Source organism: Mustela putorius, unplaced genomic scaffold, assembly GCF_011764305.1.
Source record: "Mustela putorius furo isolate JIRA1106 unplaced genomic scaffold, ASM1176430v1.1 tig00000580_pilon_pilon_pilon, whole genome shotgun sequence".
Classification (NCBI taxonomy): domain Eukaryota; kingdom Metazoa; phylum Chordata; class Mammalia; order Carnivora; family Mustelidae; genus Mustela; species Mustela putorius.
This window is the reverse complement of record NW_025421423.1, coordinates 2,594,417-2,608,145: the sequence shown is the minus strand read 5'-3', so window position 1 is coordinate 2,608,145 and position 13,729 is coordinate 2,594,417. Positions and strand designations below refer to the sequence as shown.

At 51.7% G+C, this 13,729-nt stretch overlaps 1 protein-coding gene across 1 annotated transcript in view; it reads left to right on the top strand.

Moving 5' to 3' along the window:
• The first annotated feature begins 2,775 nt into the window (after positions 1-2,775).
• The window catches only part of SHB (SH2 domain containing adaptor protein B), a 135,990-nt gene continuing 125,036 nt past the window's right edge, over positions 2,776-13,729 (top strand). Inside the window, exon 1 of the mRNA XM_004747654.2 lies at positions 2,776-4,089. Within this exon, the coding sequence (XP_004747711.1) occupies positions 3,376-4,089 (714 nt within the window). The 5' untranslated portion in view covers positions 2,776-3,375. The remainder of the gene's footprint in view (positions 4,090-13,729) is intronic.

Genomic DNA, 13,729 nt, shown 5'->3' with positions numbered 1-13,729 from the left:
GAGAAGTTGAGACAGCGCAGAAACAGGAACAGGGCCATACTGAAGCCTTCCAATAAGAAAATTGGGGCAAGTGCTGGGAGGAGGGGAGCTAAAAATTTAAAAATGCCAAGGATCGGCATAATGTTGGGTTTGTGCTATCAAGAGACCGAGTATCAATTCCAGTTGTGCCTCTTGATTCAAACTCTTCCTTTTGGTTATCCATTTTCCCTCTGTGAAATGGGGTGGCTGGCTCTGTGAAAGGAATGTCTATTCTGCTCTGACTGCCCATAAGTGCTTTCCTTACAAGTTCCCATCTCCTTGAACCATTTGACATATTACTTCTCCAACGTCATCTTTAGGGAACTTTTCTGTTTCCTTTCAGAATGATTATTTCTGACTGTCTTGTAAGGTGTGTCTACACTAATTCCCAAAGGAAAACACCCATGTGTTTATCCCTGCTTGAAGTAAATACTACTTTAGTCCAGTTACCCCATCTGTAAACTGGGAATAACACCGACTTGCAGGGCTGATGAGTAGGGTTAATTATACACAGAACGTGTTGGGGTTGAGCAGATACACAAGTGCTCTGGAAGTTCTTGGCATAATACTATAGCATTACAATAATTTTGGCTTGCAAATTATACCCCAGCAGAGGCATCACATGGAAAAGTGGGTCTAACCCCATGGTCTGCTGAAAGTGAAATGGAAAAAATAAGTTGTGAAATATAACTTCTCTTCTTAACCTTTGAAAAGGCAGAGATAATTCTTCCATGTGCAACCCACATGCAGAGAACAAGTTTCCAGATCCTGGAAGAGGACTTTCTTGTCCTGAGTGGCCTGGTCTATGGTCAGGGTCTGGCTGCTTCTCCTTACTGGCCTACAAGCAGAAATGGGAAGGGGGAGAGCCAGAGAGGATTTGTGGTTGGTTGAGAAATGGGACTTAAAATGAGGATGTCCTTGCCTTTTGGGTTTTCTTCTATTTGGGCCTCCCCTACTTGCAGAATAATTAAGTATTTATACAGCAGAGGAGTGATTTAAAGGGTAATTTGAGATATTTAAGTTTAGGGTTTCCCAAAATAAACATCTTAGCTCAAGTCAATTTCTGGTTCTTCCAACATGCCCCAGACACACACACACACACACACACACACACACACACACACACATTATTTCCTGAGAAATGCCAAGTAGGTAGGTAGATCTCAGGCAATGAAAGGGCTGTGTAGTTGGTGTCTGTGACTGTGGGGGTTATAATAGTGGGTTTAAAAAACTCAACTAACTCATAGAGAATGACAGTCCTGTCTGACCAAAGAGGGAAAAGAGCAAATGGCTTGATGCTGAAGGGAAAATTTGCAGTCAATTCCATTACATCAGTGTGTGTGGCTGAGTGGACAGGACTGCAGCCTTCAGAGAAAGACCCAAGTTGGAGTCGAGGTTCTGCCCTCTCCCCACTGTGGCCTCAGGCCTCCGGCAGTGAAGAGGCGACAGCTCTCAGGCACTCCTTGTCTGGCTCTCAGACTGAGAATGTGACCTCCACTCCAGCCGGGCCAGGTCTGTGTGGTGGCCAAGAGAGCCTCTGGCCTTCTGCCTGCCCGAACAGGTCCTACTTTTCCTACAGGATTAAAAAAAAAAAAAAATAGACTGCCCCCAAAACCCATCTGTTAAGACACAGGTAGCAAGTGGAGATTATTGACAACGTGGGCTATCCTGATCAGAGAATGCCTGCGACTTCAGGTCTCAGTTCTCACACCTCAGTGTAAAGCACATTCTGGGGCCTGTCGCCAAACTCAAAGGAGCACTCGCTCTAGAGGCAGTTACCTCTTTTGCAGGCAGTTCTTCAGGCTCCCCGGGGAGCCTGGCGCCTCCCAGGAAAAGCTTCACTGGGTAAGCAGCGCCCCTCCCTCGGCCTCAGTTTCCTTAGCTTTGGTCAATATCAAAGGACGATCTTAAGTTGCCAAGTAGAGACTGGTAGAAATGACATCATTTCGGCTCCACCAGACTGGGAAGTGGCAGCCCGGCCCACCTGGGCGGCCGGCCCTCCTTTGGGACTCAGGTCGGCTCTGCGCGGGGTTAAAGACCCCACTTCCTCACAGGTGAGATGAGCCAGCGTCCGGTCTCCCCTCAGCCTGGCGCCGCGACTGGGGCCGGGCCGCGGCCGCCCCTGCAGGCCGCGTCCGTCAGCGGGACTGCTAACACGCTCATTAGCACAGAGACTCCTCCGCAGATTGGGCACGTGGGGCTGAACCCGAGTCTCCGTCCCTTCAAGAAGGGGATAAGGCACCCTGTCCTGGAGGAGACCCAGGGCGTCAGTTCCTTCGCGCGGCTCACACTGTAAACTAGAAATGTCCCGGGATAATTCAGCCCCGCTCCCCGCAGCCTCCAACTGTGGGTCCCTGAGGCGCACAGCGCGCGGGGACCAGGAGACGCGCCCGGGTCTGGCCTTAGCGCGCGGCGGACTCTCGCTGGCAACCTCACGCCCCAGGCGGCGGCGGGCTGCGAGCGAGGCGGGGCCAGGAGCGCTGCCGGACCCCGGTGCCCTCAGGCGCCACCCCGGGGCTGGCGCCGAGGCTGCCGCGGGTGGTGGCGCGTGCTGAGGTGGAGAGCTGCGCCTGCAGAAGACCAGGGCACGAGGAGGGCGGGGCTTAGGCCGCGGTCTGGCTGCCCCGCTCGCAGGGGGGAACGGGGCGGGGCCTGCGGGGGCGGGCTAGGGGCGGGGCGCGCGCGCGAGCCCAGGGAGGGCGGGGCAGCGGCGCGGGGCGGGCTCTGGCGGCCCGAGTGTCACACACGCGGCGGTTCGGGAGGCGGCGGCAGCGGCAGCGGCTGGCGCCGCCGGGACGGGCACGGGCGCGCGGCTCGGGCGGGCGCCGACTGCCTCCCTTCATCGCTCGCTCGCTCTCCCTCGCTGCTTGCTTGCCGGCTGCGGGGCCGAGCTCTCCCCCAGCGCTCTTGGGAAGGAAGAAGGGGGGCCAAAGACGCCGACAAGTTCTCGCAGCAGCCGCAGATCCCGGCCCAGGCGGAGGCTGCGGCTCAGACGGGGCAGGAGAGCGCTCCGCGGCGGAGCGCGCGGCCAGAGCGTCCCAGGCTGGGGGGCGCCCGGGCCTTTCGCTGTCCGCGGGGCGGAGGGCCGGGATCCCATGAGACGCGCCCGTAAGGGGCGAGAGAGCCGAAGCCCGGGCGGCGAGAGGCAGAGGCGGAGGGCGGTGCTGCAGCTGCTGGAAGCCGGGGTCGGCCGGCAGGAGGCGGCGGAGAGAACTTGAACTTGGCGTCGGGAGCGGGCGCCCCGGACGCCCCCCGCCGGGGCCGGGGCGCCGAGGGACCTGGGCCGCAGCGCTGCTCCCCGAATGGCCGCGGCGGCGGACAGGGCTCCCGCGCCGCGGCCCTAGGCGGCCTCTCGCCATGGCCAAGTGGCTGAACAAGTACTTCAGCTTGGGCAACAGCAAGACCAAGAGCCCCCCGCAGCCGCCGCGGCCGGACTACCGCGATCAGCGGCGCCGGGGCGAGCGGCCCTCGCAGCCCCCCCAGGCTGTACCGCAGGCCTCGGCGGGTGCCTCGGCGTCCTGTGGTCCGGCTGCCGCCTCCTGCTTCTCAACCTCGTCGGGCTCGCTGCCCGACGACAGCGGCAGCACGAGCGACCTCATCCGCGCCTACCGCGCACAGAAGGAGCGCGACTTCGAGGACCCCTACAACGGGCCCGGTTCGTCGCTGCGCAAACTGCGCGCCATGTGCCGCCTGGACTACTGCGGCGGCGGCGGGGAGCCGGGCGGGGGCCAGCGCGCCTTCTCGGCCTCGTCCGCGTCGGGCGCCGCGGGCTGCTGCTGTGCCTCGTCGGGCGCAGGCGCTGCTGCGTCCTCGTCGTCGTCCTCCGGCTCTCCGCACCTTTACCGCAGCAGCAGCGAGCGGCGGCCAGCCACCCCTGCCGAGGTGCGCTACATCTCTCCGAAGCACCGCCTCATCAAGGTGGAGAGCGCCGCGGGCGGTGCCGGAGACCTCCCGGGGGGTGCCTGCTCTGGTGGCCGCACCTGGAGCCCGACGGCCTGCGGTGGCAAGAAACTGCTCAACAAGTGTGCCGCCTCGGCCGCGGAGGAGAGCGGGGCCGGCAAAAAGGACAAGGTAAGGCACCCCTTGTTCTCACCCCAGGTTCCTTAGCCACTGTGTGCACGGGGAAACTGAGGCAACGCTCTGGTTCTTTCATGGTTCCTAGCTTCCGGCTAGGACCCTGGGGTAAGGGTTCCCTCGCCGCGTCCTAGTTCTTCCCTATCGCACGCATTTTCCCCGGGATCCTTGGCCTCTGACACAGTCTCAACTGCTGCTCCTAAAACGTCCCCTCTCTGAGCCCACAGCCAGGTGTCCTCCTTGGGAAGTAACCTGACCAGGGCGTCCTGCAGCCTTGTCCAAGAAAAACCCAGCAGCCCTTCCGTCCCCCAAGACCTAAAGCCTGAAAGTCAGAGCTGGCACGGATTTAGAGGAGCGTTTTTTGTTTTTGTTTTTCCCTCTACTCTCTGTCCCCTCCCCCCCCCCCACTACTGTGGTTGGGAAACTGAGGTCTAGAGCTGGGAAGGGACTCTCCCGATATTACACAGCATTCTTGGTGGCAGATCCGGACCGACTGTCTTTAAACGTGTATATGTAAATTCTACTAAAAGCCCTGCCCTGCCCCACCCCTCGCGCTGGGTTTCCAAATCCAAGCGGCCTTTTGTACTGGGGCTGCCCTGGGAACCCCCACACATGCTTTTCCGGTTGAAATACTCTGCCTCCAGGAGCTTTCCACTTCCATAAGTCAGTTCCTCCCGCAGAGCGCACAAGGGGTTCCACCAGGTTCATCGGGCTGGAAAGCGATTCACCCTCCAATCCTCACCTCTTTCTTCCTGATTCCATCCCTCCCCATACAGCCCCAGGAATGAGGGAGACCACTTTGTGACAACCCCCCCCCCCCCAGTATATTAGGCCATTTTAATCCCCCTCTTTGAAGCACACCACATAGACTGGGCCCCTCTCTTCCTCCTTCACACTCCTGTGGCACCCTCCCTTCCCCCATCAAATAATACTTGTTCTGTCTACTTATGGTGGAATACAGTGTTTTGATTACATCTGAGGCCCAGTGCCCTGTCAGGCTGATGTCCCTCCTGTTCTCCCCATCACCCCCACCTTTTCCCAAAGGTAAATTTTTCTCAGGCGTGGACTGGGGAAGACTGATAGTCTGAGTTCCTTTTAGGACTGGATGTCCAGACAGGAGTGAGACAGGCTCCTACCTGCCAGCTGGTGCTTGGAAAGGGATGTTTTTGTCTTCCAAGCAGGAGAAGTAAGGGGATGCCCTTCCTTTTAATTTTTCTGTCTGGCTTTTTCTCTCTGAGTTCCCAGTTCCCAAGAGTATCCCCTCCCCTCTGGATCTGCTGAAGGCTGAGTGGGCCATGGGGGGGGGGGATCCTACATCTCCCTTGAGCCAGTTTGGGGGCACACCTTGGAAGCATGGACTCAGGGCTTCCTATAAGAAGGTGGGAGCCAGGTGTCCACCCAGGTGCTGTCTTGGAGGAGGGGAAGGTTTCTCTGAGAGCCCCCAGGGTGAAGGGCTTCTGGTTAATGTGTGAGGGAAACACCAAGAGGCTCCCTGCTATCTTACATATGGCTAAGGTTCAGCTAGGTGCTGGCTTGGGAGACTGCCGTTCCTCAGTATGGTTGGTTTGAGCAAGGCCCCATCTGTAAAGATGGAGAGATTCCCAGTGGATGGTGCTAGACTCCTGGCGCCCCGCTGGTTACTCCACAACCACCTCCCTGGTGGGCAAACCTTCTCTCCTGTTGCTTGTAAAGTCTTCTTTTCTGACTTTCAAAACTTTAGTAGACATTTTTCCCCCCCTAATTACAATTAAGACTATTTCAGTACTGAGGGATGATAAGGCTTATAGCTGGAATGTCAAGTGTGTTTAAGAGTTGGCTTTGTTCATCAAGGTTTTTTTTTTTTTTTTTTTAAGATTTTATTTATTTGACAGAGATCACAAGTAGGCAGAGAGGCAAGCAGAGAGAGAGGAATCAGGCTCCTGATGCGGGGCTCGATCCCAGGACCCCAAGAACATGACCTGAGCTGAAGGCAGAGGCTTAACCCACTGAGCCACCCAGGCACCCCTTAAGATCTTATTTTTAAATAATCTCTACACCCACTGTGGGGCTCAAACCGACAACCCCAGGATCAAGAGTATGCTCTACAGACTTAGCCAGCCAGGGGCCCCTCACCATCAAGTATTTTTTATGGCTCCTTTCTGTGCCCTCCCCTGCTGGGTGCTGGAATTTTATGGCTCAGTGTGCAGTGTGGATGATGAGTGCTGTGATGGGGGTGCTGTTACAGGAGGGGTGAAGTAGGGGTGGTCAGGGAGGGCCATTAGTTGGGGCGAGGGGCGGTGGCTGTGGTTGGCTGCTGAAAGAAAGCCTGACACTTGGGATGCTGGTAAAGTGCCTGTGGCTGGCATTGAGAGGTTAGAGTTGTGCCGGACCCCTGGGGAACAGCAGGGCCTATGTTAGGGAGGACCTTATAAGCTAAGCACAGTGAGGGCCAGTGAAGGGATTTAGCTGCTAAGTGATGTAAGCAAACAGAGGTGGTTTTTTTGTTTTTGTTTTTTTTTAATCTCTCTTGACTGCATTTCACCTACTGGGTTGTGACTTTGAGCCCTTTGATCTTTTGAGAAATTGTTCTGATCCAGAGACAGGAGTTTCGGCCACCAGATGTTCTTTCTAATGAGGAAGAGGGGAGGCAGCCACCAAGAGTCACACTGTGCAGTGGTTCTCAAACCAGTACTTGGAGGGCTCTTTAAAATGGATTCATCTAGCCTACTGTGGGTCCTGGGAATGTGCGTTTCTGACAAGTTCCTAGATGATCTTTTTTGCTGCTGATCCTGGTATCAGCAGGGCCATTATGTAGCAATGACTTCTTAACCCTCCCCCTGGGTCTTCTGGTTGGAACTGCTTTGGGATGCAAAGACTCTAGATCCCCTCATCTTTGTCCTCTGTGTAGGGCTGTCTACTCGTGTGAGGCCAACCCCCTTCTCCCCCTTGCCGTACCTGGTCAGGCAGTCTGGATGCAGCCTGGTTTCCACATTATTTTCAGCCAGACAGCTTTCAGAAAGCCAGCCATACTGTATGGATCGAGTCCTGAACACCTCAGAGCCCGCCTTCTACCCCTCATGCAGGGACCCAGGAAAACCCACTTCTAGTGCCCCACTTAATCTCAGGCCCAGCTTCCTTTTGTCAGTTGTCAGGGATAAGACAAGAAGAACCCATGAGGCTGATGAATTCCTCCCTGCACTCCCACTGTGTGGGTGCCAGGCCCTGTGTTTGTTTATAGCATCAGGCCTGAGTTGGGAGTTAACTGTGGTGTCAAGTGGAAGCTGTTGGTCCACCGATCATCCTTTCAGTGCCTCCAGTGCCATGTCCCACTATGGTTTATCTTTGGGGGCCCTGCCTCATGCCTTCCTATTCTGCATTTAGGCATCATTTCATTCTCCCAGTGAGTTCTCTGGCACGTGCACCCCCCCCCAACCGCCCCGCAAAGCATCCAGTCTTGAGCATTAGCCCTTTTAGAATCATGTGAAAGAGGGGGAAGGAATGAAGGCTGCAGAAAACTTGCCAGTAATCTCTGGCCTAAGTCTCTGGAGAAGATCGTCACACACTATCTTCATCATTTGTTTCCCCCAGGGTTTGGTCTTGGGGAATTTCGTGTGGTCTTTACCTAGGAGGCAGCTTTGAGCTGGATCTAGAGATGGAAATGGAATTTCAGTGCAGGGGAGGGGGCAGGACTTCTGTGTCAGGGCTCTGTGTGCATGTGTGAATGTAAGTCTGCTTGCGTGTGTGTGTGTGTGTGTGTGTATGTGTGTGTGTATGCACATACAGAACTTCGGGATGGAGTGTGTTCTTGGAAACCAGAGCGTTCTTGCTCTGTGCCTCCCTTGGGAATGAAAGATGACATCAAATAGGTGGGGGGCTGAGTTTAGACCCCACAGGAAGTCCTTGTAACTGGTGAGCTGAGAATGGGACAGACTCAGAGCCATGATTGGGCTATCAAAATGGGGGGGGTTATAGGGTCAGATTAGGGGACAGTTAGAGTCCGGGTGAGAAACCATGAGGGCCTAAGCTCCCAGGAAGAGAAAAGGAAACTTGTCAGTAGAAATATCATTCTTTCGGGTTGTCTTTATAAAAAAGTAACGGTGACAAAAGAAACCAGTAGCTTGGTCAGTCTCCTCCCTTTGTGCAGCTGAACAGGTCTCATCCTACTACGTTTTCTGCTGAAGTATTGTTTCTTTTATCATAATTAAGTAAATGTTTCTACCACAACTGAGAAAGTCAAAATGCATGATGACATCAGTTTCCCGAGTTTTAAATACATGCTAATGTGTACCAACACTTTATATTCTGTCAGCATCCACATGGTTGAGTTAAATAACATGTTTCCTAAAGAATAATATCATGCCTAACCTTTTTTTTCTTTTTTAAACATTCAGCAAAGAGTGTCTGAGCAGCATGCTAGACAGGATATTCAGAGAATAAGTGGTGGCCAGCTTTCCAAGAAGGAAACGTCTCAGTTTGCAGTTAAATACCAGCTTCTTAAGGTCTAGTCTGGGAGACAGATAATAGCTAAGGAGACCTAAGGAATGCCAAAACAGAAGAGTGTGCAAGGGCCTGGTAAGGCCTTGACTCTGGGAAGTCCAAGAGACCTGTCGGGAGGAAGTGACATTTAGGTAGACTCTGGAAGGATGAGTGGGAATTTCCTGGGCAGGGAATGGGGCAGGGGTTGGGGAGGGGGTGCTTGCAGAAGGGATAGAACAGCTTGTGCTATAGCCTGGAGGCTTGGGAAAGAATGGTTGGAGGCTCAGCAGAGTAGGTGTGGTAGGGGCATTACAGAGGGAGATTGGGGTCAGAAAGGGAAAAGGGTGTCTCGTGTGCCTTGCTGGGGAGTTAGTTGTAACTGGTCTTTGGGGCCTTTTCACATGCAATTATTGATGCATGGCTTGATTGAAGCCTCAGTCAAATATGAGTTGTCAGTTTCCATTTTGTTAATGGGCATATTCTCTAGTTCTTAGAAAGTAATAGATGGAAAGGTAAGAGCCAAAGTTGGTATCTGTGGTCTGGCTTGGGATGCTTTCTCTTTTGAAGTCCTGTCCCTTGAAAGTTATATGCGAAAAATGCTGCTTTTATCAAACCTGGTTTTCTCCATTGATTACCCGGAAGAGAAATATTCTCTAGGCTTCATGCTAACCACTTAATTGGTCATTTAATCCTTACAATCACCCCAGAAGAGGTCTAGATACTACTGTATTAGTTAGCTATTGCTGCATAACAAATCACCCTACACACAGTGATGTTAAACTTGGGGTTGGCAAACTTTTTCTTAAAGGGCAAAATTAAGAAATTTTCTTAATTTTAGGCTTGAAAGCCAGATAGTCTTCATCACAACTGTTCAACTTTGCCCTTGTAGTTGGAAAGTAGCCATAGACAATCTTTCAAAGGGCATAACTGTGTTTCAATAAAATTTTATTTACAGGGGTGCCTAGGTGATTCAGTCAGTTACATGACTGCCTTCAGCTCATGTCATGGTCCCAGGACCCTGGGATCAAGCCCCGTGTCAGGCTTCCTGCTCAGAGGGGGAGTCTGCTTCTCCCCCTTCCCCTGCTCACGTGCGCTCATACGTGCTCATTCTCTCTCTTTCTCTCATGCATGTGCTCACTCTCTCTTTGAAATAAATAAAATCTTTTTTAAAAAGAACTTTATTGACAAAAACAGGCAGCTGACCTACAGTCTAGATTCCAACCCCTGCTTTAAATGATAAGCCTTTATTTTATTTTAATGACTTTATTTATTTGTTAGAAAGAGAGAGCACAGGGTGCCTGGGTGGCTCAGTGGGTTAGGCCACTGCCTTCGGCTTGGGTCATGATCTCAGGGTCCTGGGATCGAGTCCTGCGTCGGACTCTGCTCAGCAGGGGGCCTGCTTCCCTTCCTCTATCTCTGCCTGCTTCTCTGCCTACTTGTGATCTCTGTCTGTCAAATAAATAAATAAAATCTTTAAAAAAAAAAAGAGAGAGAGAGAGAGAGAGCACGAGCAGGGGAAGTGGCAGGAAGGGCAGGCAGAGGAAGAAGTAGGCTCCCTGTTGAGCAAGGAGCCTACTGAAGGCCTCCATCCCAGGAATCATGACCTGAGCCCAAGGCAGCCGCTTAATCAACTGAGCCACCCAACTATCCTAATGATAAGCCTTTATGATTGTCCACAAGCCCACGAGTCAACTGATTAGTTTTTCTGGTCTCAGCTGGGCTCACACATGAATCTGCGGTCTTTTTGGGGTGGATGTGCAGCCCTGCTGATCCTGGCTGGGCTCTCTTACATGTTTGGGTGTAGCTAGGTTAGGATGGTCCTGACTGAGACGTTGGATTCTGTCCCATGGGGGTCTCTCAGTCTCCAGCCATCTAGCCTTGTTCATATGATCAATGATCATGGCAGTGTTCTAAAAAAACAGAAGCCCATAAGGTTTCTTGAGGCTAGAAACTGGCACACTGTCCCTTCTGCTGCATTATGTTGACCAAAGCAAGTCACAAGGCCGGCCAGGATTCAGGAAGAGAGGAGGAGTTGCAGAATCACATGGCAAAAGGCAGGGATGCGGGCAGGCCATTAATCAAGGCCTTCAATGCGATTCATCCACCACAGGTAGCAGTGCCCTTACTTTATAGATAAAGAAACTGAGGCTTTGAGGTTAGTGACTTGCTTATCGTCCCCACAGCTACCAAGTGACACAGCCAGGATCACATCTGTGTAATCTGGATTCCAAGTTTATATGCTTATTAAATTTTTTATCAATTTACTATTTTCCGTGATTTAAATGGAGATAGTAAGGCTCCGATATTTACTGAAATGTGCATTATGTGTCTCCTCCCTTCGCTTAATGTGTTCCTCTTCTTATACCCCTCTGCCTGATTTCCCAGCCCTTCTAGTCTGGGCTTTGGTGGTCTCCAGAAAAGGCCCCAGAGCTGGCTTTACTCTCTCCCTCCCCCATCTGCCTCGGAGTTCCATAAATGAAATGTTAATGCAGGCCTTGAATTATTTTATAGAGAAATTCTGCACGCAGAGTTGGCGTTTCTCGAGGGACAGCTGCACAAAATGTGTGTCTTGTAACTGTCACATCTTCTCATTCTAACACCAAGCCTTCCCTTCCTCCAAGGATTGGTGAGCCTGTGCATGCTGTTTTAAGGGAAAAGCCCCCAAAAACTAATGGCACCTTGGACTTATCAACAAGGAGCCCAAGTTTCCTTAAAAGGAGATCCGGTGGCCATCGTCTAATCTGACAATCTCAGAACAGGACTGATTTCCCCCTACTTAACCTCCAAGACTTGACCTTATCCTCTCCCCACCCCCAAAGCATTTCTAACCCATAAAATAGGCGTTATGGGGCAAATCTGAAACAGGTGTGGCTTCCTCTGGTCATTTAACAAAGCTCAACCTGCCTGTGTCAAGCGCTCCCCTGGGCGGTTTATCTTGGAGCTTTTACATCTTGTGCTGGGAGAGCCAAGAGGTAGTGGCCTGTGGGAGAAGGGGGAGGTCAGGCTTGGCCCTAGAAACTAAATCAGGATTTATAGCTTTGAAGCAGAGAGCTGGGATGCTGGCTGGCTGCTGGCACCACCTGTCGGCATTCTGAGTGGTGGCCATGGGTTTCCAGTAGGATGGAGATAGAGGTTGTTGTGGTCTCTGCCGCCCTCTCTTTGTAATTTCTGTTTGGGCTGTGTTGACTGAGAAATTGCCAAATTGTCAGGAGCTGTGTGGGTACAGGGATGAGCTGGGGGTTCATAGTGCCAGCCTATAAGGAGCTTATTGGTGAGGACACAGGAAGCAGGTGAGAATACAGATCTGTATGGCAGAATTTATCAGTAAACAAAGTGGTGTAGGTGGGCTGAGAGCCATCCTGGCACAGGGACTGTTCTGGGCAGAACCTTGATTCCATGGAGCCAAAGGAGAAGCAGGATAAGGGGGGCGGGGGATGGTTGTTGTTTGCTTTTTTTTTTTTTAAACAGAGAAGCAGAGAAGTCTTCTTGGAGGAGGAGGCACTTGAGTAAAGAAAGCATTGTCACTTCAATTGAGGGAGCTTTCCACTCAATTGAAGTGCTTCCAATACACATACTCAGCCAGGCACTATCCATTGTGCTTTACATATGCATTAACTCCTACAGCACACCAAATCCTTTGAGGTAGGTGCTACTGTCATTCCCAGTTTACATATGAGGCAAAGAGCTGTTAAGTAACTTGTTTAAGGTCCATACCACCAGTAAGTGGCAGAGATGAGATTTGGAACCAGATCCAGAACTTTGTTTTTGGCCCATGTGCCATACCCTATCAGGTTGCATAGTCTCATGCCTAAATTTCCTCTACCTTACTTGTGGTTAGACTTACTCTCTATAAGACATCCCCTCAGGGCGCCTGCGTGGCTCAACTGGTTAAGCATCTGTTTTTTGCTCAGATCATGATTCTGGGGTCCTAGGATCAAGTCCCACATTGGGCTTCCTGCTCCATGGGGAGCCTGCTTCTCCCTCTCCCGCTGCTACCCCTGCTAATGAGCTCTCTCACTTTCTTTCTGTCAAATAAATAAAATCTTAAAAAAAAAAAAAAGGAAGGAAGGAAATACCGTTTGTGAGCCTTATAGGAGCAACTGATTCCTACATTTATGTAAGTATTTCATAACTTAAGGGCATTTTCATACCTATAGTTAATTTGCTTCTTGAGAGTCAGTCTGTAATGAAGGTGCTATAACCCCCATTTTACAGATGGAGAAACTGAGGCTCAGGGGAGGAATGGAATCTGCCCTCCTTCACAGCAGGTACTGGCTGAGCCGGTGGCCAGGCTGTGGATCTTCTGTTCTGAGCCCATTGCCCTTTGTGCTGCGGGTGTGGAGGTGGCTTGGCCAAAGCTCCAGTCCACAGGAAGGGTGACAGCCTGATTGATTTCCGGTTCTTTCCATGTTTTGATTCTGAAATACTTTACTGAGACCATTAAGGAGCATCGACAGAGGACCTTGCTTCCACAATGGAATTTTCCTTCTCTTCCTGTTTGGTATTTTCCAGTAATATTTCTATTAATGTTTCACTTTCAGAGGCACTAGCTTCCTGAGAGTTTTTTGCTTTCTCAACTGCTGAGCCAGGAAGAATTGAATTTTCCTCTAAATCATTCAGTTCCTTTCCATTTTCTCCAAGGGGAGCCCTCTCTGGATTTCCCATTATGCTTAGAGGAAGGATCTTGGAGGTGGGTCCAAGGAATGGAGAGAGAATGAGTCAGGGCCCTGGGGAATGACTCACGCCCTGTGTTTTCCAAGCAGGACTTAAGAATGATGGTCAGAAAGGGGCTTCCCAAGGTCCATGAGAGAAGTGACTTGACAGGTGGGTGAAGTGGGGAGAAGTGGATAACACTGGCCCACTGCTGGACCTTTACTTGCAGGCTGGACCCTAAATCCTCAAATGGGCCATGAGAACTTATACCAAGACTTTTCTCCCCGTTCGTTCATTCATTCATTCAGCAGGCATTACTGAGCACTGCTATGGTGCTGGGTGTTCTATTGAGGTGCTAGGGATACAGCAGTGAACAAAACCGATAAAAATGTGTGCTCCCTGGGGGCACCTGACTGGCTTATTAGGTAGGGCATGCAACTCTTGATCTTGGGGTTGTAAGTTTGTGCTCCCCTGAGTTTGCTCCTTTGTGAGAGGAGTCCAGCAAATATCAGATAGGAAGATAGTGTGT